The sequence below is a fragment of the Dunckerocampus dactyliophorus genome, chromosome 9 (assembly GCF_027744805.1).
Source record: "Dunckerocampus dactyliophorus isolate RoL2022-P2 chromosome 9, RoL_Ddac_1.1, whole genome shotgun sequence".
Classification (NCBI taxonomy): Eukaryota; Metazoa; Chordata; class Actinopteri; order Syngnathiformes; family Syngnathidae; genus Dunckerocampus; species Dunckerocampus dactyliophorus.
This window is the reverse complement of record NC_072827.1, coordinates 6,488,305-6,514,879: the sequence shown is the minus strand read 5'-3', so window position 1 is coordinate 6,514,879 and position 26,575 is coordinate 6,488,305. Positions and strand designations below refer to the sequence as shown.

The following is a 26,575-nucleotide window of genomic DNA, read 5'->3' as shown; positions in this document are numbered from 1 at the left end:
AACATTTTATGGCCTCCTTAACAGCGACTGCTCACCTTTTTCTGCTGTAGATGAACGGACAGCAGCTTGTGCATCCCTTGAAGATCGTTCAGTGGACCCCTGATCTTGGAAGCAGGCTGAAACCCCGGGTAGGCGGTCAGGGTCTTTTGGAATTTTCTGAGCTGAGGCCATCACTGACACAAACACCACGTTGTCCTCTTCGTTCTGGTTTGTACCGCTTCGACTGGATCATGTGCTCGGCAGTGAGATCCCGAAGTGGACCAAAAACCGCCCCGCCCACCGGATCGTCTCTCAGACCCCAACCCTAACCCATGCGCATTCGTGTAATGGAGCCGTTTCCATCTGTACCAATCAACAAATCTCAACAAAAAGACATGAGTGTCAGTGTAAAAAATTGGCTCAAAATTGTATTGTGAATAGCCATTAATAATCAGAGTAAAACAAAACAATGTATTACATGTACTAGTATGTTATACAAAACTTACATGTCGAAAGCTTAAACATAGCGGTCGAATCAGGTTGCCCGTGTAGCCTTTTATTGTGAAATATGTGGTCCGGGATGCTCTAACCGGATATGGCCGCATGTGCAAAACGCGTCTATATCCGCTCGGCAGCCTGTCGTCCTATTTTACAGAATCGTTTCTTTTTTTTGTGTAGAAATTATGAGCCCTCGTTTCTAGTTTCATAAATTATTTTAAGTTAGTTTTTTTCAACACAGAAAATAACTACACCCTAGAACCAATTGTAGCATGGTATGTTTAGACAATGCGCAATGTCCACACACACACAAAAATGTTATTGAGATTTGCAAAATTACCACAAAATCGAAACATCCGCATGCTTACGAACTCTTTTAATAATAATCACTAAAAAACAACCCCCCAATATATTACACACTGGACATGAAGTGTGGTTATTGACCATTAATGTTCATATATTTTTTTTAAATTACCATACAACGTGACGTTGCAGAAGCGTTGTCGTAAAAAATTGCTAAAGAAGGACGTGACGTTGTCTCGCGCGTCATTAGAACCGATTGGGTTTCCGGGAGTGACAATTCATGTTTACTTTCATTTCTCAAGAAAAAAAATAAAAGCAAGAGTTTTGAAATACTGTAAAATGCGTTATTTTAACTAATCTAACAGTCTAAAATGATTATTAATATTAGATGCCGTTTTAAGTATGATTTCATTCGCGCTCACGTTAATAGTAAAGTCTCAGCTTCCCTCCAGTCCAGCAGGTGGCGGTACACCATCTTTTAAAGACATCCTTCGATGGTAGCTGGCTGCTGTGGTTGACACCTTCCTTCTCGCGGGATTTGTTTTGACGTGGCGGCAAGGTTCGAAGGTTTGTCTTTTTTTGTTTTTGTTCACTCTTTAAAGGCTAAATTGCACTTCAGTTCCTTACGCGTCCATCGTTTGTGTTCAAGGTGTGTGTTTTTGGTCACTTTTAAAAATGTTTGCGAGCGTCCGAGGTTGAGGCGTCGCCTGTGTTCCTATCAGCATTTAACAACCAATTGAGATGAAGTTACGATACCATTTATTTCACAGTATGCTAGTCATCCTCGAACTCCTATGAATATAGCCAGTCAGTGTTTGCAGGAATGTTTTCCCTTCATTCGGATACCATGTACAGTTGTGCTCATAAGTATTCATACCCCTGGCATTTTTTTTGGTATTTCTTGTATATTTCTTTTCAGATTGCATTATTCTACAAAAAATTACATAAAAGGGTTGCACCAGGCTTTCACAAATACAGCATATGTATTTCTGGGGAATTTCATTCTTATTTGTGCTTTATTTCACAAATTTACAAAAAATGTAATGTTCATAAGTATTCATACGCCCTGCTATGACTTAATAATCAATGGCAAAGCCTTTATTTGCAATTACAGTTTCAAGACGTCACCTGTAGTTAACTATTAGATTCTGGCATGTTTCCACAGGAATTTTGGCCCACTCCTCCTTCGAAATTCTCTCCAGGTCCTTCAAATTGGATTTTCGATGGGGTTGAGGTCCGGGCTTTGACTCGGCCACTCCTAAACATTGACTTTGTTTTCCTCAAACCATTTCTTGACTATTTTGGCAGTATGTTTTGGGTCGTTATCTTGTTGGAAGATCCAGTGTTGACCGAGACCAAGTTTCGCAGCAGACTGTCTGATGTTCTCCTTGAGTATCTGGATATACTGTTCCTTCTTCATGATGCCGTCAACCTTAACGAGGTTCCCGATCCCACTCGCTGAGAAGCAGCCCCACAGCATTATGCTTCCGCCTCCATGCTTAACAGTTGGCACTGTGTTCTTTGGTTTGAAAGCTTCACCCTTCTTTCGCCAAACGTAAGCCACGTCTCTGTGTCCGAAGAGCTCCATCTTCATCTCGTCCAACCATAAAATCAACAACCAAAATGCCTCTTCTTCATCCAAGTGACGTTTTGCGAAGTCCAGACGCGATCTTGTGTGGTTTGGTTTGAGGAGTGGAGTCTTCCGTGGTTGGGATCCATTGAGTCCTGCCCTATTAAATGTCCTCTGGAGTGTCTGTCTTGAGATACTGGCCCCTTTGTCACTGAGGCCCTGTAACATCTCCTTGGTGGTGATACAAGGGTTGATGGTGGCCGCCCGTGCCAATTTTCTTGCATGCCTGGCTGAGACTTTGGGCTTCCTTCCAGGTCTCTTCAGGTTCTTCACTGTGTGGAAGACCTAGAACTTGTTAATGATGCTCTGCACTGTGGCTGGATGGACATGAAAACACTTGGATATAGCTTTATAACCCAAACCATCTTTGTGTGCAACAACAATACGCGACCTTAGGTCCTCACTCAGTTCTTTCTGCTTGACCATAGTGGAAATTCTAGCATTGACTATGAACTGACAGTGACTTCACCAATCCCCTCAATTTATAGGCCCCAGGAATTTTCTGGAAACCAACATGGCTTGGATTTGTTCCATAACAATGCAGGGACTAATGTGACACAGCTTGGGTGCACCAAAATTAGTGAACCATGAAAAACACCTGTCCTTGTACTTCAGGAGGACAAGGGTAAGAATACTTATGAACATGACATTTTTTGTAAATTTGTGAAATAAAGCACAAATAAGAATGAAATTCCCCAGAAATACATATGCTGTATTTGTGAAAGCCTGGTGCAGCCCTTTTATGTAATTTTTTGTAGAATAAATGCAATCTGAAAAGAAATATACAAGAAATACCAAAAAAATGCCAGGGGTATGAATACTTATGGGCACAACTGTATGTGTAGCGCCCTGGACAATATTGGGACACATGCAAAATAATAGTTTTTAACTGTTAGTTTCACGTTATTATCCCCCCACATTGTGTTTTTTTATATTGATGTGTGGCCTCGTGGTTAACATGTTAGCCATACACACCGGAGATGGGGAAGCTCTTGCATATTCTCCCCGTGCGTGCGTGGTTTCTCCGGGTACTCTGGTTTTCTCCCACATTCCAAAAAAACTTGTATGTTAGGTTAATTGACGACTCTGAATTGTCCACGGTATGAATGTGAGTGTGAATGGTTGTTTGTCTGTATGTGCCCTACGATAGGCTGGCGACCAGAAAAGCTGGGATAGGCCCTAGCATACCCGCGACCCTAGTAAGCGGCAAAGAAAATTGTTGGATGTTTATGTTTGTTTATGCTTCTTGTTTGTGAAATATTGACTAATACTAGCAATGTACAACATTTTGAAATGTGTAAACTCAAGTCTGTGATTAATTCTGTCTGAAGCATGACTTGAACTTTAATTTGATATCTCATTTACTTCTCGACCACAAATATTGAAGAAGTTAGAGCAGATTTTACACCGGAAAATAGTGTCTTTGGTCCCCATTGCTTTAGTCAGGACAAAAGCTGTGATGGACCCACGGACCTTGGCAAATACAACCATACTACAATATATATAATAACTTAGGCTGCGAAAATCTGTTTTAAAAGTCAAATGAGTAGCCATTTACATTTTTTGATAATCAAAAAGTCCAGTGAAGAAAGTCAAGTGTCATATTTTTCATGTATATGCCTCACTGTGCAGTGCAGCAACATGCTGTGTGTTTGTTGTCACCCCACACTAACCACAATGCAAAAGCGACATGTAGTATTTCCGAGCAAAGAAAGAAACATTTTGCAGAATTCAATTTCAATTAAATTTCCTCTGCAGATACATATTAAAGTAAATTCATATCCCATATACCTTTTATCTTGTCCTATAGCTCCGGTCCACGAGTTTGAAAGGCTTAAAGTTGTACTTAATTTTCCAAGCACAATTTGACTTGATGTGGTTGACTTGAACACACAATGTAAATCCAATATGAAATTGAAGATGAAGAAGTAATCTACCTAGAAAACATGAATACAAATTAAAATACACTATCATATGAAAAAATTGCATTTTTAAAGATGACCGTTACTTTCCAAAACACATTGGTGTAGTATAACCAGGCGAAGGTCGTTGATGTGTGAGGTGACTTTTGTGTCCCCACTCTTGACAGAACCGATTTTATTCAATACACGTTACAAAAGTGAATTTATTAACGATAATCCTCATAAAAATTCACCTAAGTTATTTAAATGCACATTTTCCTATTGGTGTTGAAAATGTGATGTGAGTTTTGTGTCCTTACTCTTCACAGAAGTGAATTTATTGACCGTACCTGTTACAAAAGTGAATTTATTAAACATTATACATCATAACATTTCCCAAAATTATTTAAAAGTAAAATAATTGCTGTAGTAATACCAGGAAGAGGTCACTGATGTGTGACTGATGTGGTCCTACATGTTACGGAAGTGAATTTATTAACTAAATGATGTAAAAGGGCCTTTTCACAAACTGGTTGCTTAGTATAACCCATCCATCCATTTTCTATGCCGCTTATCCTCACGAGGGGTACGCAGGGATATGCTGGAGCCTATCCCAGCTGACTTTTGGGGTACACCCTGGACTGTTCACCAACCAATCGCAGGGTACATATAGACAAACAACCATTCATACCACACATATCATACCTATGGACAATTTAGAGTCGCCAATTAACCTAACATGCATGTTTTTGGAATGAAGGAGGAAACAGGTGTACCTGGAGAAAACCCACACAAGCGGAGATTCGAACCCAGGTCGACATTTGTTGACGGTCCCGTAGAGATCAATGTAAGTCAGACTGCACAGAAGACGGCTCGTTTTGATTTAAAAAAAAAAAAGAAAAAAGCTTGTAGCTCTTTGTGTTGCCACGGTTAAAAAGAGGGATGGTTTTCTATGTTACAAATATTCAATTGTGAGTTATTGATTGCGGAAGTTCGAATCTTTGAATGTGTTTCTAACTTTACCGCAGTCGCACGCACTCTTCTTACAGGGCCCGCACGCTCAGTGCCAGGATTTTTTTCATCGCTAAAATACGGCTTTCGCAACATTGCTAGTTATGTGTTGAATATTGACTAATACAGTAGACGCCCCTACAACGTAAATAATCCGTTCCGAGAACCTTTATGTGATAGGGATTTTATGTTATATGAAGCGTAAAATACATGTAAATAACATAATCCGTTCCAAGCTCTTCCCAAACTCACCCCTTTGGCACTTCAAAATATTTAAAGTCCACCAAATATGGTGGGAAAATATAAGAAAACGTTAGCATAAACATAGAGTAACATTCCAACATAAAATAAGGTAATAAATAAGATTAATGTAAATGAATAAAACTGAAAAACAAAAACAATCCTACCGTTCACGAGATGTCTTGATCAGGAGCGCAAGTGGAGGCAGGAGGGAGGAGGAGGACTAGTCTGAGTCGAAACGCGACTCAAAGAGTCTAAGAGTCAGCTGGTCTCACAGACAAACGCACACGCACTACACGATAATGCTGTGTGCCAAATTTTAATTTGTAACTTAACTTAATTGTTTAAGTTAGTTTCAGGGGCACTACGGAGAGGAAGGAGGTTGAGGGGGCAAGCCTGTCTCTCACACAAACTCACGTACGTGCTGTATAACTCAGCCAATGAGATGATTGTAGGCGGTGCCCCGATAATCAGCCAATGAGATGAGAGCGGAGGCGGTGTCCCGAAAATCAGCCAATGAGAGAGTGATGCGCCAGAAGGCGTCACCAAGTGTTAGTCTGAACATGCAACGGCTTGGGACATAAATGAAGTTGATTGAAAAAAAAAAAAAAAAAGAATTGCACTGACTTGACGCTTTATGTTATATGGAATTTCTTCTGTAATACGAAGCAAAAACTTTACATAAATTCTTTATGTTCAGTGGAATTTATGTAAAAGGAGGTTTATGTTATGCGAGGTACTACTGTACTTTACTTAGCTTGGCTAATGTTAGCCGATAACAGCACGCCATTTTGAATAAGGTATGTTCCATTTGCAGTGTGTGTGACTTTTTCCAGTGATGTTTAGCTATTGTTAAAAGGTGTTTTGATTGTCAATTGTACTTTCAGATGTGCTATAATTTAAAGGTGTATGGAATATGTAGTTTTATAACCGATGCACCAAGATATGAATGTAAAGATGTCTACACAGGAACTACAGTAGTAGGAGAGCATATGATGCAATCAGAGTGCCACTCAGTCCAGACACCGGAGCTGACCGTTTATTTCTTCTTTGATGTTTCAGTGTGTGTGACATTTGTCCAAACCCCGTAACCCGTCACCATAAACGGTCGCTCAAGTCTCGGATGAACAAAGGCCGCCAAAATGTCATCTCCGACCGCCGGACTTCCATACTCCAAGGTGGACTTTTTGTCCCGCTGGATGCCCAGCAGCACCAGGTCCGGTGTTATCCTTAACCCGGGCCCTGACCTGGTGGAGTCTCTGCGGTACACGTCTCCCTCGTCCACCCCGCGACCTCCGCCCCTGGAGCCGTACGAGGGCGACCCCTGCACCTCAGACTTCGCCCCCTTGCTGGCTTCGACGGACAGCAGCTGCCTCGCCGTGCATGACCTGTCCAGGTTACCTGGAGGAGACAGGCCTGGGAGTGACAGTCACAGGACCTCACATGGAGAGGCGCACAGTTTGGCTGAGATGTCCAACGACTCTCAGGATGCTCCCATGAGGATGAAGCTGGAAGAGGTAAGAAGAATTGATCATACTAGACTTGTCTAAAGTTCAGGTGAATTCAAAAGTTTGGTCATGTTCAAAGGTGACAGTTTTGATTGATGTGATAAATTGCATTGCTCATTGCATTGTGTACCTAATTCAATGAAGGTGGTCATCTTTAATACAAAGTGAAATATTTTATTTCATCTTTTTAGTCAATTTTAAAGAGTCACTGACATGAGTTTTCTACTTTTCTTAAATATGTTCTATATTCAATAATTAATAATAATAATATATCAATAATATAATTATGTTCTATGTTGTTTGTTTTTTGAAAGCGAATGTTAAATTAGTAAAACTTACATTTTTGTACCTGTCGTCCACCATTTTGGGACTCATCTTACACAAGGGGCATTTTCCAAGTGACGTCAGCGCAGTCGAACTTCACAAGTAAACAAACATGAGAGAGTGGACGAGATAAAAGATGTTTAGTGATTATAGCAAAGATTTGAGGAATGTGTCGTTAGTTTTTGGAGAGGAAGAAACATGTGGAGATGAACTAGAGAAGTTGCAGAACATGGGATTAAGCCGTATTGATTAGAACCAAAAAGACGATGGGAATATATGTCTGATGCTGAGGTGTTCGATGACAAAGACATGGAGATGAAGATTGGTCGGCTTCAAACACAAAATGTTAAGTGTAAATGACCTTGGAGTTGCTTATTCTTCAATTATTGCTTTGAATTGGCTTCTTAATGAGGGTAAAGGGCTCTTTTGAGCCTTTTTATTGTGTTCGTTTGTCGGCGCCCCGCCCCCCACCGTCAACATACCGCTGTGAAAGTTTTAGTTTTTGGAAAAGTTTTTAGAATGTTTTATAAAATGTATAATGCTCTGAATGCTTGTCGCTGTGGTGGCATAGTGTTTACAATACTATATAATAATATATATGTAAATAACACATCACATACTGTGTTCTGTGGCAACGTTGACGCCTTTCTCCCCCTTTAGTCCTGTTGCTAGCTTCCTAGTATCCAAAATGCTTGTCGAGGTGTTTCTTCATAGCAGCTTTCAGTGAAATGAACGCGAGGCGGTGGTCCATATTGCATACACCGAAGTTAGCATTTGCTTTGTTCTCCTGACATCCCACAGCTCTGCCCGAGGCTGGCCACGGCATCGGTCCGCTTTCAACGCAACTCGCCCGGCCATGGCGGGTAGCTCACTCCACTCTCTCCTGTGTGGTTCTCCTGGCAGTCACAGCTGCAGACGGGGCTGCTCACAGCATGTTGCCGCTTAAAATGCATCTCGCTGTATAATGTGGTTCTCCTCCATAGCTACAATAGCTCATTGTAGTCTAAACCTTCGTCTTTTGGAAAATAAAAGAAACAGTATCAGTCGTACACTGAACAGCCAGCGCAACAAAACATTTTGGCATGAGTACTGTTTTGATGAAAAATATACAAAACGAGATTGACCAGCTACTCCAGTGTTGTTTACTAACATCAGATGAGAGCCGTCCCCACGGTGTTGTAACGGCCGTCCCTCACTTGGGAAAAGCGCCCTATTCTGGGACGTAGATCAGAAAAATTTCCCGCCACTACTTTAGATGTCATTTTTTTACAAATTTAACATTGGCTTTCAAAAAAACGAACCACTTCGAACATAATTACAAACAATATATTTCAGCAAAGTTGAAAAATCATGTCAGTGACACTTTAAGAACACACATGCACTTTTTGCAGATGAGGAGGTCGCAGCAGCAAATGCAGGAGCAGCTTAAAGCCGACCATCTGCGCAAGCTCCTTTGCCTCCAGAAGAAACGGCAGAGGCTGTTGGGAATGATAAACACATCCCATCTTTGCACAGAGGGTTTGCACGCATGTCTTTGCTTCTTCAGATGAGTGTGCTATTGCACGTTTGCACACAGTCAGTGGCTACCATGTGTCATGCATGTCTCTTTGAGAGTTTAGGAGCAGAGCATGAGGCCTCCAGTCCCAGACAGAACCAGTACAGCCCTGCAGTCAACTGTCTCGTGAACCCACGGCAGAAAGAGACGCTCACAGGGCTGCAAAGTGGTGTTGAAATGCAGGACAAGGAGGATGGTGGGATGTAAAGAAAAAGGGTGGCATGAAAGTGACAGCAGTCTTAGGTTTTGTTTTGTGTGGTTCCCTCAGGCACGAGGGCTGATGCTACCGAGAAGCAACTTGATGGGTCTTCATCAAGACAAAGTGAAGACACGGCTTTTACTCACAACAACAGCAGAGAAAATGATTCAGTGCCGAAAGACAGGTATGTTTCATTTAGCCGGGAACGAGCCTAGAATTCTTTCTTTAAAGTCCTGGAAAACGACTTGGAAAAGGTGTATGAACCACGATGGTTGTCTTTGTTTGTTTGTGCATCACGTTGCAGACCAATAATGGCAGGCAAGCAGACGTTTGAGCAGTTACTGGAGGAGCAGCTGAGGTTGGAGGAGCAGAGGTTGAAATCTGGCCGGCAACACCAGGTCAGAGAACATCACAGAGATCCACTCAACGTCAGCAGCGAAACTGCTGTAATGTTGCAATAGTCCAGAAAACCGGAGATGAAGGAAAAAACATGACTGCCTCTGCAAACCCTCTTGCGTAGCGTGACCCGCACTTCCCCAAAAAATACATTGATTAGTTCCAGCTGCAATAACACTCCCCTGTGCTGTGGTTGCTCACAGAGTAGACATCACGTCACACGCTCAACCCTGATAAAGGGATACAAAAACAGGGTGTCCAAAGGGCGCCCCAGGGGCCATTTGCTTTTTTTTTTTTTGGCCTGTGACACATTGGAGAACAAAAATTAAACAATAAAAACCACATAAAAAATGGGAACAACAGAGCAAAAGGTGTAAAGAAAAAAAACAGAAATGTGGATATTAATTACTAATAATAACACTCAGCTTCTTTAAATATATAAAATTTCTTAGAATTTTAGCAAGATTTTAAAAAATATCTAAAAATATGTGTCATCTTTTGGGATTGTAGTAAAATCTTGAATGCAAATTCATTTATAAAATTGATTTTATATAGATTTTTTCTGGATTATTTTTTTTATATTTTAACATAATCTGTTCTGTTCCGTTCAAGTCTTTGTCAAAAATTAAAATCAACATTTATACATATTTTTTAAGTTTCAGGTACCACCTAAGGCCCCTTCAGATAATTACAGATAATTCTACAGATACAGATAATTATAGTATATATAGTGTTTGTGTGTTACATAGTTATGTTTATATACCATTTAGTGTCGACAGTAGTGTTTTCTTGCTTTGAAGTATTAAATGACACTACAGTAAGTGCAAAGATCCATTCATTTTCTATGCCACCTATCCTCACTAGGGTCACGGGTATGCTGACTTCGGGCGAGAGGTGAGGTACAGTCGCAGGGCACATACAGTACAGACAAACAATCATTCACACTCACATTCATACCTGTGGACAATTTAGAGTCACCAATTAACCTCACATACATGTGTTTGGAATGTGGGAGGATACCGTAGTACCCGGAGAAAACACACGCACGCACGGGGAGAACATGCAAACTCCACACAGAGATGCCCAGATCTTCCCGATCTCCAGACTGTGTGGCCAACATGCTGACCACTAGGCCACCGTGTGGCCCAGTGCATAGATCTTCTATTTTAAAAGATGTACTACCCTGTTGACTTGATAATAGAGCATGTGATATGATGTTGATATGTGACGGGTTTTTTAACTTAACTTTGGTGTGTCATCATGTTCACAGAAGCCAAATGGAGGAGACTCCCCCCCCAATAAAAGCACCTTTCTGAGGCAAGGCCAGGGTCTGTCTAGATTTGCCAACAACTGCAAGTCCTCTTTCCACAAGGAGGACACAATCACTGATTCCAAAGCACCGACCCAGGCCAAAGTTGTTTCCCACAGCAAGTCTGGGCCCACATTTATCCAGAGAGGTGACAAAAAAGCATCGCAGAGGCTTCCTGTCCAGCGTAACACCGCCACCCTCAACAAGGAAAACCGTCCGAGTGGCACCACTTCGCAACCCCAGGATCTGAGATTTGAACGTAACGCAGCGCAGAGGAAGGTGTTGGGCTGCCACCAGAGACCAAACACAGACAGAAACAAGGATGTCTTCATTACTCGACCCGGCAAGCAAGCGCAGCACAGTCAGCTCGCCATGACAAAGCAGGTGGCTGCTGAGCAGAGTCCAAGACTGGAATCGCCGGACGGGCGAGCGGTGGCCAGAGTTCCACGGGAACCGTTCGTGGAGAAGCTGGAGAGCATGGGGCTGGGAGAGTTTGAACTCCTGGAGCAAGCGGCCGAGGAGCTGTCCTTCTCCTCCACCTCCTCCTTTGTCACCAAGGTGATGTTTCTCGTCACGCGTCATTTATTACTCACGCAAGTCAGCGCTTTCCAGCAATTTACACTTTTTAACCTCAGTAACGTTTTCATTTCATAATCAGTGCATTTATAATACCCGCTTAAATCGTTGACAATCGTGGACTAATTCATCAAGTCCCGGTACACTGCGTTCTTGTTATTGCTAAAAAGTGTCCGCTTAAGTCGACATCGACATAAGGGGTGATTTGAATGAAAAATGGTCCGTTTCTGATTGTCAGATGTGTCGCGCGACACGCGTCTCGAGATGAAATTACTTTGAAGAAAAGTACGATTAAAAAATGTTACAATTTGTTGCAATCTCCTACCGTAAATCACGGTGTATAAACCGCACCCCCATTTTCAGGCTCACGGTGGGGCAAAAAAAAATTTTACTTAATAAATGCTTGCCAACTCTTTCATCTCAAATCAACATGCGTAAAGGTACTAAGCAATTTCAAAAAGAAGAAGAAAGGAGAAATCTGTCCATCAATTCATCTGCAATGGAATTCATGTAAGAAAAGTTTGCCGTCAACTTGCCGATGATGTCCGCTCTCCAACGCCTAATGACTGACTCATCCACACCGTGCTGCCGTCCTGCTGCCCGGTTCCCAAAGTCTTCTGCATACCGGCAGACGGACAGTTTGGATGCTGCTGTCAAAGATCTCCGTGGCATTTTAGCTTTAGCTGCTTTAGCTTTAGCCTTGATTTAACGGTAGCTAATGTTGGTTTAGCGATGACGCGAGCGGCGTTCTGCGCATGCGCATCAGTTATCCATGTATGGTACATAACACTGCATTGCTTCAATGTGAATTTGAATAAACTCCAACGTTGTATTGTATTTGAAACCATCTGCAATGTTTTAATGGAAGCTTAGGTTAGCTTCAGTGTATATAGAGATCGTTTCACTGTGTGAAAATACAGACACACAGTAGTCACATAAGTGAAAAATGAATTGCACTTTCAGCAACTGTACAGCAGAGGGCACTAAAGTCAAAGCAACTGTCTGACCCACAGACGGCTATTCTAAAGTCTGCTTCTGGTCAATTTCTTTCTGGTCACAGACTTGTCATCGTGTATAAACTGCACCCCGATTTTTGGCATCTTACCGGTGGAAAAAAAGCGCGGTTTATACACCGTGATTTACGGTAATTTCTTTTCTCCTACGTTAGACTTTGCACTATGTGTGTATGCTAGCGGCTCCGCCTCCACCCACCGAGACAAAGAGACTGTATGACTGACAAAAGGGCTCACTCCGTCCATGCCGTTGTTCTATGGAGCAAACCTGCCAAGGTGCTGAAATCAATGCACAGAGTGAACTCTCTTCTTACCTGTTTGGATGGGGGGAGGAAGAAAACAGACTCAAAAATCTATGGCCTTCATTTTTCATTGATTGTGTGATCAATGAATGTATTTATCATCCCGGGCTTGGCGCCTAAGAGACAGTTGTTTTCTGAATGAGGGATCTTGCGATACGAGGTCTTGTGACACCTCTAGTTGTCAACAGCAGTAAGTAAGATTTGTGCAGGTACGAAATCTTTGTCGTTGGAGTCAAGACTCAAAAGGAAATGAGCGCAGCAGAACCGCTTATGTCGTCTTCAGTCAGCCAGTCTGAGGGGTGTTGAGGCAAGCAGCTTCCACTGTATGTGACATGGAAGTATTATATCATTTGTTTGCCATTCTTTTTGAAGAGTAAGATTTGATGGTTATTTATGTTTGTGCTGATTGGCTGGGAGAAATCACATGCTTCTACTGTGGTGTCCAATTATGGTTGTAAAAACAAGTTTCAAGATGAGGTGTGACATATTGTTTTTGTGGTCCTGTAGGTTCTCCAGATGGATCAGCAGAACCGGAAGCTGCTCGGTGTGGCCGGGCCGGACCAGAGACGCTTCTCGTCCACACCCATCAAGTCCCCGCCCACCAGGGAGCAGCGCCGCAGCCCTGGTGACGGTGGCAGTGTCGTTGTGAAGAAGAGCAAAGTGAGGTTTTACGACGGCGAGGACTCCACATCAACGGCTGGCGGCGAAATTCAAGAGCCGGAAGTTTTCGACTCGCCGCACGTTTCTCCCAGCGGCCTTCCAAGCTGCTTCGCCGTCCCGTCTGAGCCGGCATACGACAGATGCTCCTGTCAGGAGGAGGACGGCGCCAGTGAGGACGACGGCGAGAGCGACGACGTCATCAGCAGCATCAACTCCTCGCTGACTGAGGACAAAGACGCGCCGCCGGTCCAAATCGTGTTTAATGACGAAGACACGTGGAGCGACCTTGACGACACGGCGGTCAGTGCGGCTGACCTGGTTTCCACAGGAGCGGCCAATCAGGAGCCAGAAGCTCCTCCTTCCGAACTCATGATGACACTGTTCCCGTCACTCAAGCCAAAGACCCAGAATGCAACTCTACCTCCGCCGCCCACCGAGGACAGGAAGACAGACAAGGAGGCCGGTGAGACACACTCTTCCGTCTTTCATCGTTTCAAAGCAGGGCTTTCTGAGGATGAATCCAAATTGATTTTCTTGATTAATCAAGTCTTGGAGTGACTGAGGCAAAATGGAGTGCACTACTTGGCTGCACCCAGCAGAGGCGCTGTTGAGTCAGCCCCAACTAGATTACTGTCTAAAGCAAGAGCACTTATCCGACTTGAACCAAATCTATTGGAGACGCTGTAATGTCAAACCAAGTTTAAGCTCTGGATCGCACATCGCAATGTAAATGTGTTTCTGTTCCATTTAGCTTGTAATTTGCAGGACTAATGTAGGAGCTTTTTGTGTGCGTGCGTGCGTGCGTGCAGGCCTGTGTGTCCATCCCACACAGGTGAGGGAGATGGTGGCCCAGGTGGAGATGGAGATCGAGCGCTTCCAGAAGAAGAACGTGGCGCTGGCCAAGCTCAGACAAGAGATCGAGAAGAACCAGAAGAGCCTCAGGTGATCGAAACGATCCACATAGAAACCGTCCCCTGTCCTCTACTCCTGACTTGTATGTGGTCCACATTTGTGGTGTCCAGGATGGAGTGCGAGGCGTTTGAGAAGCAGAGAACAGAGCATCTTGCTCACTTTGAGGACTACAAGAAAGAAGAAACCAGGAAGCTGCAGAGGGAACGCAAACTGTTTGAGAAATACGCCACGACCGTGCGAGCCACGCCCAACAGGAAAGAACAAACGGAGATCCAGGTAACGCGAGTTTGTTTGCCACTTAGCAACCATCACGGAACCAGGTTGCTACCAGGTGCTCGTTCCTTTCACATGTCTTGTAAGATTAGATCTTATTTACTCAACTGCAGAAAGTAGTAAAGTTGTATTTATTTACAAAGCACATTTTTACACCACCTCTGCTGCCCAAAGTGTTGTACAATTAAAAGAACAAGAAAAATCACAAATAAATTAGTTGAAAAATTGTTATGATAGATAAAATCGATATTATATACAACACAAAAAATATAAAAACATGCCATATAATAAATGTAATAGAGTAAAAAGGCAAAACAGGTTTTGTTTGTATTAAAGCTAGTTTATGGCACTGGCTCAAAATGGCATTTAAGTGGTTTATTGTTGAAATTATATATATATACACACACAGTAGACGCCCCTACAACGTAAATAATCCCGTCCGAGAACCTTTATGTTATAGGGTTTTTATGTTATACGAAGCGTAAAATACATGTAAATAGCCTAATCCGCTTCAAGATCTTCCCAAACTCACCCCTTTGGCACCAAATATGGTGCGAAAATATAAGAAAACGTTAGCGTAAACATAGAGTAACATTCCAACATAAAATTAGGTAATAAATAAGATTACTGTAAATGAATAAAACTGAAAAACAAAAACAATCCTACCGTTCACGAGATGTCTTGATCAGGAGCGCAAGTGGAAGCAGGAAGGAGGAGGAGGACTAGCCTGAGTCGAAGCGCGACTCAAAGTCTAAGAGTCAGCTGGTCTCGCAGACAAACGCACACGCACTACACAATAATGCTGTTTGCCTAATTTTAATTTGTAACTTAACTTAATTGTTTAAATTAGTTTCAGGGGGGTGAAGCGGAAGGAGTTTGAAGGGACAAGCCTGTCTCTCACACAAACTCACGTACGTCCTGTATAACTCAGCCAATGAGATGAGAGCGTAGGCGGTGCCCCGATAATCAACCAATGAAATGAGAGTGTAGGCGGTGCCCCGAAAATCAGTCAATGAGAGCGTGATGCGTCAGAAGGCGTCCACTGATCTGTATGATATATCTGGATAGCTCAATGGCGATGACTTGTGAAGCCACACGGCCGCCTTATTCCTTCTCGCAAGAAACACTTCTCGGGCAAGCTTTTGCATTCGTGGTGAACTTATTTTATTAATTCGGATTGGACACAAATTTTGCCTTAAGATGCCTGCATGCGCAGCTATTAACTGCACAAATCGCCAGTTCAAAGGCTGTAGACGAACATTTCACCTGTAAGTATGATTGAAATGTAGATTTATGATTGATAATTTAAGGGTTTTTACACTGTCGATCTCTCAGATATTTTCGATCGTGTAAAATTCCTCTGATTAAATGTATGTCCAGAATTGATACGTTTATATAGCTCTATAATAGCTAAGAGGAAATTTATGTACTTTTTTGTTATATCATGATATATGTATTTTTTTAAGGGACGAAGGTTGCGTTACTTGAAGGAATGGGAGAATCTCAGTGCTTCCATGATGCTTACCAGGCATTGTATACAGTGCAGTTAGCAAGCCAGTTTGCATACAATTGACCCGGCATGACCCTTCATTTGGATAAACAACAATTTTGTTTTTGTGCTGCTGAATGACTGACGTAAAAGGATTCATTCATATGATATGTTCTGGAAAATAATATTACTGAACATGCATACCGGTATGTTTGAGATTGCAAACAACGTATTGTCTTACCCAAAGCATATGGTTTTGTTTCAGTGTTGTTTTTTTCTGTGTGTGTGTGGTTGTATGTGTTTATGGTTATTACACATTATGGTTATCACATATTATTACTGTGGTTTTTGTTCAAATATATTTCTATATCAGAAAAGAGGTTATTTCTATTTCATAACACAAACAAAAAAAATCAGCAAAATGTTTTCAAACTTGTCCAAAGTCACTCTCTTTTATGATTCATATTTTGTACAGACGAAAGCATATTGAATTGTATGACAGTAAGAAAAAAAAGTAAAGGATCATGACCATGGATGAATGGGAGAATCTCCCCGCTTTTTAATTTAAAATATAGATGTTCTGCGAGCCTCTTCATCTGCTTTGTACACTATGTACGCTGTGCCAATGTAGTCGCGATGTGAGTGGTAAGATGGCGTCTCTTTGGCTTCAGCGGCTTGCACTCCGGCGTGCGACGTATGAGCTATGCAGACTTATTAGTACAGATCAGTGTAAGGCGTCACCAAGTGTTAGTCTGAACTTGCACCGACTTGAGGCATTAATAAAGTTGATTGAAAAAAAAAAAAGACTTGCACTGACTTGACGCTTTATGTTATATGGAATTTCTTCTGTAATACGAAGCAAAAACTTTACATAAATTCTTTATGTTCAGTGGAATTTATGTAAAAGGAGGTTTATGTTATGCGAGGTACTACTGTATTCCATAAATAATAATTAAAATTGTGTTACTACTTAATAATATCTGTTATATTTGACTTAAATATTTCTAAATAAATTCCCTTTTCCACTTTAAATGTAATTTTTATTCCTTTAACGTTTGCTTTCAAAAAAACTAACAACGTAGAACATAATAACAAACAATATATTGAAGAAAAGTTGAAAAATCATGTCTGTGACGATCTCTGACTTTAATATAGGGCCGCATGGTGGTCTAGTGGTTAGCACGTTGGCCAATACATGAACAGCCTGGAGATCGGGAACACGGGAACACGATTCTCCCCCTGGGCATGGAGTTTGCATGTTCTCCCCGTGTGCGTGTGGGTTTTCTCCGGGTACTCCGGTTTCCTCCCACCTTCCAAAAAAGTGTGAATGGTTGTTTGTCTATATGTGCCCTGCGATTGGCTGGCGACCAGTCCAGGGTGTACCCCGCCTGTCGCCTGAAGTCAGCTGGGATAGGCTCCAGCATGCCCCCGCGACCCTAATGAAGATGAAGCGGTATAGAAAATGGATGGATGGATGGAATTCCAATGTCAATGTTTTTTTTTTAATTGTGCATCAACTACTTTTCACAAAGTTTCTCACATAAACGAGGAAGTGAGTGCTGCACACTTTGTGTACCTAACCAACTGAACAAACGTGATTTCAGGCGCTGAAGGAGCAGCTGAGCTCCCTGCAGGAGGAGCTGAGGAAGAAGGAGAGCCGCTGGTCGTGCACGCACACTCGCCTTCGCCAGCAGATTGACTCTCTCAGCCAGGAGAAGCTCGAGCTGAAGGACCAAGTGACTACTTCATGAAAGAGGCAAGCGGTATGGCGGAAGCGTGTCCTAACGTCTTTTCTCCGTCTCTCCTCTTGTCAGGTGTGCACGTGGGAGCTGCTTCATCTCAGACACTAAATGCTCAACTGCTGTGTTTTGCTGCCATCTTATAAATAAAATCTTGCCTCAAGCAAGAGAAAAGCTTCCTTCATGAAGAGTTATGCTCTATTTTTACTCTTACTTGTATGACATCGGCCGCACGGTGGACTTGTGGTTAGCATGTTGGCCCACAGTCAGGAGAACAAGATGATCTGCGTTTGAATCTCCATTGGGTATCTCTGTATGGCGTTTGCATGTTCTCCCCGTTTTCTCCGGGTAATCCGGTTTTCCTCCCACATTCCAACATCATGCATGTTAGGTTAATTGGAGACTTGTCCATTGGTATGAATGTGAGGGGGTACCCCGCTTCTCGCCCAAATTCAGCTGGGATAGTCTCCAGCATACCCGCGGTGAGGATAAGCGGCATAGACGATGGATGGACGTACGGACACAATCACACCTAATATTTCACATAAATTTACCACTTTTCTCTGTAAATTGTCTTTTTTTTTCTTTTAAATGTATGACTTTATTGTCATAATTTCCAAGTTTTTTTCTCATCAATTTACAACTTCATTCTTGTAAATGTACAACTTTTTCTCGTAAATTTATGACTATTCTCATAAAGTTCGACTTTTTTGTTGTAAATGTCCAATTTTATTTGTATTGTAGTATGACCTTTTTTCTTAAATGTACGAGTTATCGTAAATTTTCAACTTTTTTCTGGATTACTCTCATTATTATTTTTTCAATGTGGCCCTAATACTGCGTGGTGATATTTCTTTCAAAAAAAGAGTCCTCTGGACTCCAGAGGGAGCATCAGCCCTCCAAGCTGCAGTACTGCAGCGGCCGCTAGAGGGAACTCCAAGGACAGCAGGCATCCTGACCACGTGCCCAAAGGTAAGACTCTTCAGTTTTTTGTCAGGTGTTGCAGAAGATGAGTGAAATGTAAAAATATGTAATGTATCATTGATATATACTGCAGTAACACTTTTTATTTATGACGTATGTGTGTGTGTGTCAGGCCCCTCATCATCATCACAGATGTCTGCCAAAAAGAACATGTCAACCAGCCAGCCTATTCCAGAACATTCACATAGCTGCTCTCCGGTAAGAGGCATCACTCTTAACTGACTCGGCTAATCCACAGAGGTGCTAATGTCATGGAATAATAATAATCATAATAAAACTGTTAAATATGACTCATAATTCTTACACAGCCAAGAGCTGTGACGCCAAGTGAACCAACCAAATGCAGCGAAGAAGAAGATGCTCTGGAAGTCATCACGTATGCTGATGGTGAGGTCAGCAACGATCCACACTTGCTTCTAGATAACTTCTACATCTTCATCGCGGTTCCCCTTTTCGTGGATTCGCTCTTTCGTGGATTGCTTTTGAAGTGCACTTTTTTTTTATTTTTTATTTTTTTACAGTTTAGGAACGCGCATTGTTTTGGGAGACCTTGTGGTGTATTAGAGTACCGTGTAGTAGAGGGCCGTGAGTCTGAGACCCCTGCTGTAGACCATTGTCAATCAATCTCCTTCGTGCAAGACTGCCTGTTTCCTGTTGTATGATCGCTAGCAGCTAGCGATCATACATGCTGAAGTTGTGCAGCTGTAGGGTGCGTGGAATACTGTAAATGAATCTTCGGTTCATGGAGGATGACGAGGAGGGATATGTTTGAACAAGGCTTAAAAAACGCTACAGCCTAACGGTGCCAGGACAAGCCACGGTCAGAGGCGGGAGTCACTTATTTCTTGTGTCAATCTCCTAAATTGATCATTAAAATTAAATTGAAATATGAGCTTTGAGAGTGTTTAAACAAGAGAGAAATACGATAAAATGTTTTTACACTTTTCTCAGACAGTCATTAAGTATATTGTGAGGGGTTTTACAGCCTTAAAACATACTGTATATAATAACTGTAGAAAAAAAACAGCATTTTAAACACCTTAAACGCCTAACCAAGCCAAAAACTGGAAGATCTGGAGGAGTACATCGACGGGTGCTTCAAACGCGTAGTTATGGAAAAATCACCGAAGACACCAAACCCCAAACGCAGTCGCCCGGAGGACTCACCTGGAGAAATATCTCCGCCAGGCACTGACATCAGAGACATCCTTGAGTCCATCGACAAGAGGCTGATTTGCTTGGACGGCCGCCTCGCTCTCGTTGAGGTGCTTCACAAAGAATTCCAGGCCATCCGTGAATCTCTGGAATTCAGCCAAAACCAAATCGTCTCCTTGGTTACGGAGAACGCCACCCTCCGCGACTCGGTGAAGTCCCTCACCGACGGAGTTTCACAACTCGTCCAAGAAAATAAGACCATGAACGAGACGATCTTAGACCGCCAGGCCCGGAGCATGAGGGACAATCTGGTCTTCGCGGGAATTCCTGAAAAATCTGAGGAGGACCCGGAAGAATCGGTGAGGGCCTTCATGGCGCAACAACTCAAACTCCCAGCGGACGCCATCCAAAACATCATTTTTCACCGCGTTCACCGCCTGGGAGCCAAGAAGCCAGAGAACCGTAGGCAGAGACCCATCGTGGCGAAATTTGAACATTTCAAGCAGAAGGAACAGGTGAAGGGCCGAGGCCGGGAGCTGAAGGGGACGGACTTCAGCGTCAACGATCAATTCCCCCGAGAAATCCTCGACAGACGCCGACGCCTATTCCCTGTTCGGAGGAAGTTCATCAACGAGGGATGCCGAGCTGTCATCACGGTGGATAAACTCTTCGTCAATGGACAACTTTACCGTGACCGGGAAGTAACACCGTGGCTGTATCGATATGGTAACTAATGATCTATCTCAACCTGGTAACTTTTCTTTCTATCTCGCAGCGCGCACACTTGTAGCATTTGCATGTTACTCTCCGCTCCCACTTTACCCCCCCCGTTTTTTTTTTCTCTCTCTATCCCACTGCATGTATGCACAGCCTTTCTTCTTTTTTGTCCTTTTTTTTCTTCTTCTTTCTTCCTCTTCTATTCCCCCTCTGTCTCACGTTTTCTCCCTTCCTCATATTGTCACATATCCTCTTGTCTGCCAGCTGTCTCCTTCAATGAGCATCTCTTCACAGTGACATCATACACCCTCAAAGTCCAAACCCAACCAAATTCAAACTATTCACACTAATACACACACGTGCACGCATTCTCCTACACATACACATCATATTCTACTATTGATATGGATATCACAACTACTCACAAGCATGCTCATCTCACTTATGCATAAACCCACATCACGTCCTCACTTTAGTTGGCTTAGTTCATTCAGGATTACTATGTTACACTTTGCCTATGTACAAATTAAGCATAAATTTAAAAGTACTGTATATACTCCCATGAATTTTACTTCCAGGTACACATACTTCACATTTGATCTTGTTTACACACACATCACCAAAAGCTAGTCTAGGATGAACTCACTACAGTTTGTCACTTGGAATGTCAGGGGAGTTGGGTCAATAGAAAAAAGACAACATTTTTTTTAATCATTTGAAGAACACCCAAGCAGACATTGTCTTATTACAAGAGACTCACATGTCCAAGTCAGCTGTCCATACACTTCACTCACCACAGTTCCCACACACATATTTAGCAAGTTACAACTCCAAACAGAGAGGGGTAGCTATTTTAATTAACAGGAGGGTGAATTTTACACTCCACAGCACTATTACAGACACAGAAGGGAGATATATATATATAAATGAACATATCTGTTGATAATGTACATTTCTGCATTGCCAACATTTATGGTCCGAATGTTGACGACCCCTCCTTCTTTCACACCTTTTCTTCTCTCTCTGCACATTTGAATTCAAGTATGATCTTGGGAGGGGACCTCAACTTAGTATTTAATCCAGAAGTGGACACGTCTAGCCCAGCTGGGAGACATCGTGAGTCTCAATCAACATCGATACTGAAGAAATACATGAATGATTTTGGCCTTTGTGATGCTTGGCGCTCTTATCACCCTACCCACAGGGAATATACTTATTTCTCACCAGTGCACCACACCTACTCTCGTATTGACCACTTTTTGACAAGCAATTCAATCATATCAGACATTTCAAACATTCACATACACCCTATCACCATTAGTGATCACGCCCCAGTTTCTCTTTTTCTCACTAACCAAACAATGAGCGCTCCTACTAGATGCTGGAGATTAAATACATCATTACTAAAAGACTCAGACTTCCTAAAATACTTTGAAAGAGAGTGGACAATGTTTTTAGACTTTAATGACCAACCCGGTATCTCGGCTAGTATTCTCTGGGAGGCAGCAAAAGCAGTAATGCGCGGAAAAAACATTTCATATTCATCATATAAGAAAAAGAAAGAGAGATTACTAGAATCAGAGTTGGAGAAAAAAAATCCAAATCCTCGAAGCAGCTCATGCTGACTCACAAGATGAGCATATTCTAAGTAACCTAAGGAAACTGAAACTAGACTTAAAAGAAATTACTGACAAGAAAATTCAGTTCCAACTGCAGAGACTACGCTTGGAAAAGTTTGAGCACGGCAATAAACACGGAAAATACTTAGCTAACCAACTAAAAGTCAATAAAGAAAAAAGCTCTATCTCCTCCATTAGTACCCATTTCATTAATAGAACTCCATAACGCTCTACACCGGTTGCCGAATAACAAAGCACCACGAACAAAGAGGTACTAGGCAAGGGTGTTCACTCTCTCCCTCACTATTTGCTATCTTTATCGAGCCTCTTGCAGCTGCAATTCGACAACATATAAATATTAAAGGGATCCACACCACAAATGTTCATCATAAGATAAGCCTTTATGCTGATGATGTATTACTCTTCCTAGATAATTCACATTCTTCACTTCACGAATCTATCTCACTCATTAACAGTTATAGCACCTTCTCAGATTACTCCATTAACTGGTCTAAATCCACAGTACTGCCCATTAACTTTGGTTTCCAGAGCACCCCCTCTATACCACTGTGTTCAGGGAACATTAAGTATTTGGGTATTAACATTTCCTCCAACCTGTCAGACCTGATCCGCTTGAATTATACTCCACTATTGAAGTCAATAGAGGATGATCTTGCACGTTGGAGAACCTTGCCCATCTCACTTACAGGTAGAGTATCCACCGTGAAAATGATGATTTTACCAAAGGTTAATTATCTGTTTCCATGATCCCCACCAAACCATCTATAATTTGGTTCAAGTCATTAGATTCATATATAAATACATTTCTTTGGAAAAATAGGCCAGCACGAATAAATCTCAAAACGTTACAAAAATCTAAAGAATATGGGGGCTTAGAACTCCCAAACTTCTCCAACTACTTCCTTGCAAACAGGTTACAGTATATCTTAAAATGGATCAAACCTAACCCATTGGATTATTTATGGCTAGACATAGAACAATCACTTAGCCACGAAATCCCAATTTGTAACCTGCCCTTCATTAGCCAAATCCTCCGGAAAAATAATTGTTTTAAAAGTATAAATATAAGCACCACTCTGACAGCTTGGTGGGAATTTCTAAAAATAACAAAATTCTCGCTCACTCCTTGCCAATACACTCCCGTCTGGAATAATCCTGACATCTTGCTTAGAAAGAAACCATTAAATTTCCCAACATGGCACGAAAAAGGAATAAGTTATATAAAAAATATAATTATAGGAAACAACTTTATCTCATTTAACGACCTTGTTACACAGTATGGAATAAATCATAACAAATTTCTTGAATACATACAAATTAAGTCTATAATTAAAGTAAGTTTCAGGTCTATATCATGGGAAAGCAATACCACTATTGACCAATTTTTTTTAAATATCTGCCCCTAAAACACTATCTAAATTATGTGTTCTATAATTTGCATGCCAGCAGAAACACTCCATTTCTGTCGCCATGGCTTGGCAAGCTCCACATTTACACCACCGAGTCATGCCGGTGTAATGACCCCGCCCCACCCTATATGCTATGAAGTTTTACTCTCTCTTCCTACTGGCTCAGCTTCTAAAACCTGTAGTGTAGGTCATCCTCCGTACATTTTGGCTAAAAAAATAAGGTTCTGGATCCTCATTTGTTGAAAAATGGTCGCAGGCGGAAGCTCTCACGAAGTCTGCAATGATTAGTAGTTGCAAACAGACACGCTTGACACGCTGCAATTGTTGCCGAAATTATTTTATTATAATTATTATACACACAGTGTATAATAGCGCCCTCTGTTGTACGCTTGGATGCATTTCACTGCAGCGCACAATTTTCTGAGATCTGCTTATTTTGTGGAGGAGTTGTCAGTAAATCTTGCGTGAACTGCAATCGGTAGGTAAGTTTTCCATGGTCTGTTCCGGTCAAGTTTTCTTACGATGTTGACGTGATTCAACACATAACTGTTAACATTGGAAGCTCTCTGTAGCAGCATGAGTGGGAATGTAAACCAAGGAGCCTTGAGTCAAAAGAATGCCAATCAGCATCCACTTCCGTATTATGCCCTGCGCGTGTTTGGCCGCCATGATGGGGAGCAGAATCCAGAAACTATGCATTGAAAACATGTCCTCAACACACTGCTCAGCTATTAATTGCTCAAATAGATGGTCTAAAAGCAGTGGCAGAGCTATCCCCGAACCAGACAAAGGCATCCCACAAGCCAGGCCACCCCGGGCGAGCCACTGCGACGGCCAGGTCCCCGGCCACAACCCCGACCCTGGCGGGCAGGCGCTGTGGAACAGGCACGAGGCACCCCAATCCAGCCTGCCCCACCCGTGTATGTGATAAGGTGTGATTGTGTCTATGATGCAATTAAAAAAATAATAAAATAAAACAAAAGGGGACAGCTATGAAGAGCTGGTCTCTGTGTCCCTGAGGGGTGTATCTGTGTGCATGTAGTATATGATAGGGGTATATGTGGATGATAGCTAATGATGCAGTTAAAATCGGGGGACAGCTGCCGCTCGGAGGGCCCCTCACCTGACCAGCTCCCCCAAACCCTAAGTGTCTACTGTGCGATTAAAATTGGGGGGCAGCAGGTCAGTGGCACGGCAGGGGCAAAGGAGCCCCGCAAGGCAACTCCCCTCCCCAACCACGCCCGACCGTAGGCCACCCCCCAAAGTCCTATATGTATGTGAGGTGGTGCAGTGGAACAGAAAGGACGGAGGCCCCATACCCCAACGCCGCCCAAACCGAGCAGGGGGGGACCAAGGACACATGACCGACCGGTCACCCACCACAGCCCAGGCTCGGGCGAGCCACAGGCCGCAGGACACACCACAGGACACACCACAGGCCCTACCCGGCCCACCAAGATGCCCAGTCCGGCCCACCCAACTCCCCAGAGCCGATACCCCCAGTGCCCCCCAACACCGGAGCCCCACCGGAGGTAGCGTCCACAGCGCCACCCCCAAACCGCGAAACACCACGGACCAGCCACACGCCCCAAGGCAGATCCGACCGCCACCAAAACAGCGGGAACCGCGCCTACGTGCCCCCCGCATACCACCACGGCCGGCAAGGGAGCAACACCACGACGACCACAAGAGCACCGGACCCCACATAGAGCGGAGCATGGCCACACCCACGAAGCACGCAGGCCAGAGGCGCCAGGGAGGGACAGAGAAGCAAGCACCGCACGACCGGGCCCACGAGAGGAGCGGCCCCCCACCCGGCGCCCAAGCAGATGCCCCCGCCCGCCACGCCGCAGACCGGCCACCGCCCCACCCCCCGCCCATCCACCAACACGCCAAGGGAGAAACCCCGGAGGGAGGGAGACAACCGCCGGCCCGGAAGCAGGGACCAGCCACACACCAGCAGGCAGCAGGGACCGCCCGCCAGCCCCCCGCCAGCCCCACCCCCAAGCCAGCGGCCAAAGCTACCCCCCGACCGCCCCCCCCCCCGACCGCCCCAGCAAGCATCCCGCCGCCGATCCCGGGAAGCACCACGCAGATGGACACCACGCCGCCCGCTCCCACACGCACCCACCCACTCACCCGCCCACGGCCCCCACACCCCCGCTCACCAAGCCACAGCGGCCCCGTCCCTGAAGGGAAAAAGCAAGGGATCCCCCCACCCCAGCACCACGCACCCCCCACCCCGAGCCCAAACCGCATATCCGCGACCCCCACCTCCGCGCCCCCATTCACCCGGGGGACAGCCACAGGCGCCGGAGGATAACAGGCAGCTCCCACCTATCACACATACACCACACACATAAATCGGTAAAATAAAATAAATAAATAAAATAAAATAAATAAATAAATAAATGAAAAGGGGCAACCCAAACCATCACTGCAGACGCCGCACCTATTCACTTGTCGATCTCGCATCCATCCTTCCTTCACTCGTGAACAAGACCCCAAGCTCTTGAGGAACTCCTCCACTTGGGGAAGGATCTCATCCCCGACCCGGAGATGGCATTCCACCCTTTTCCGGGCGGGAACCATGGACTCGGACTTGAAGGTGCGGATTCTCATCCAGTGAAAATTGAAGTTCACGGCTCGATCAAGCCAGCAGGACCACATAATCTGCAAAAAGCAAAGACACAATACTGCAGCCCCCAAACCGGAACGCCTCAACGCCCTGGCTGCGCCTAGAAATTCTGTCCATAAAAATAATGAACAGAATTGGTGACAAAGGGCAATCCTGGCGGAGTCCAACCCTCACTGGAAACGGGTCCAACCTATTACCGGCAATGCGAACCAAAC

The 26,575-nt window shown here is 43.6% G+C and overlaps 1 protein-coding gene and 1 long non-coding RNA gene across 7 annotated transcripts; one reads left to right on the top strand and one right to left on the bottom strand.

Moving 5' to 3' along the window:
* The first annotated feature begins 1,181 nt into the window (after positions 1-1,181).
* On the top strand, positions 1,182-24,910 carry LOC129188208 (centromere protein J-like). 6 transcript variants are annotated; one of them, XR_008572557.1, is made up of 15 exons: positions 1,182-1,347; positions 6,625-7,079; positions 8,786-8,912; positions 9,014-9,145; positions 9,218-9,332; positions 9,453-9,546; positions 10,815-11,411; positions 13,252-13,867; positions 14,214-14,346; positions 14,427-14,592; positions 17,683-17,814; positions 17,893-18,331; positions 18,684-18,789; positions 18,914-18,999; positions 19,110-24,910. XR_008572557.1 is itself a non-coding variant. In XM_054788400.1 (12 exons), the coding sequence occupies exons 2-12, from the start codon at positions 6,705-6,707 to the stop codon at positions 17,926-17,928; spliced, it is 2,523 nt and encodes an 840-aa protein (XP_054644375.1). In that variant the 5' UTR covers positions 1,182-1,347; positions 6,625-6,704; the 3' UTR covers positions 17,929-18,621. The 6 variants fall into 6 exon arrangements, 1 of the variants encoding a protein (XP_054644375.1); XR_008572558.1 differs by having other exon boundaries at positions 1,336-1,429; XR_008572560.1 differs by lacking the exon at positions 17,893-18,331 and having other exon boundaries at positions 17,683-17,834.
* LOC129188246 (uncharacterized) lies at positions 4,428-8,854 on the bottom strand. Its single transcript, XR_008572574.1, has 3 exons — positions 8,015-8,854; positions 7,410-7,488; positions 4,428-7,070 (listed from the first exon to the last, which is right to left on the bottom strand). It is a non-coding gene; the product is annotated as an uncharacterized LOC129188246 (long non-coding RNA).
* Positions 24,911-26,575: the final 1,665 nt, after the last annotated feature.

Coding starts and splice junctions, on each gene's coding strand:
- LOC129188208 (XM_054788400.1), top strand. CDS start 6,705: ATGTCATCTCCGACCGCCGGACTTCCATACTCCAAGGTGGACTTTTTG. Junction 14,593..17,682: donor AAGAACAAACGGAGATCCAG/GTAACGCGAGTT, acceptor ACGTGATTTCAG/GCGCTGAAGGAGCAGCTGAG. Junction 17,815..17,892: donor AGCTCGAGCTGAAGGACCAA/GTGACTACTTCA, acceptor TCCTCTTGTCAG/GTGTGCACGTGGGAGCTGCT.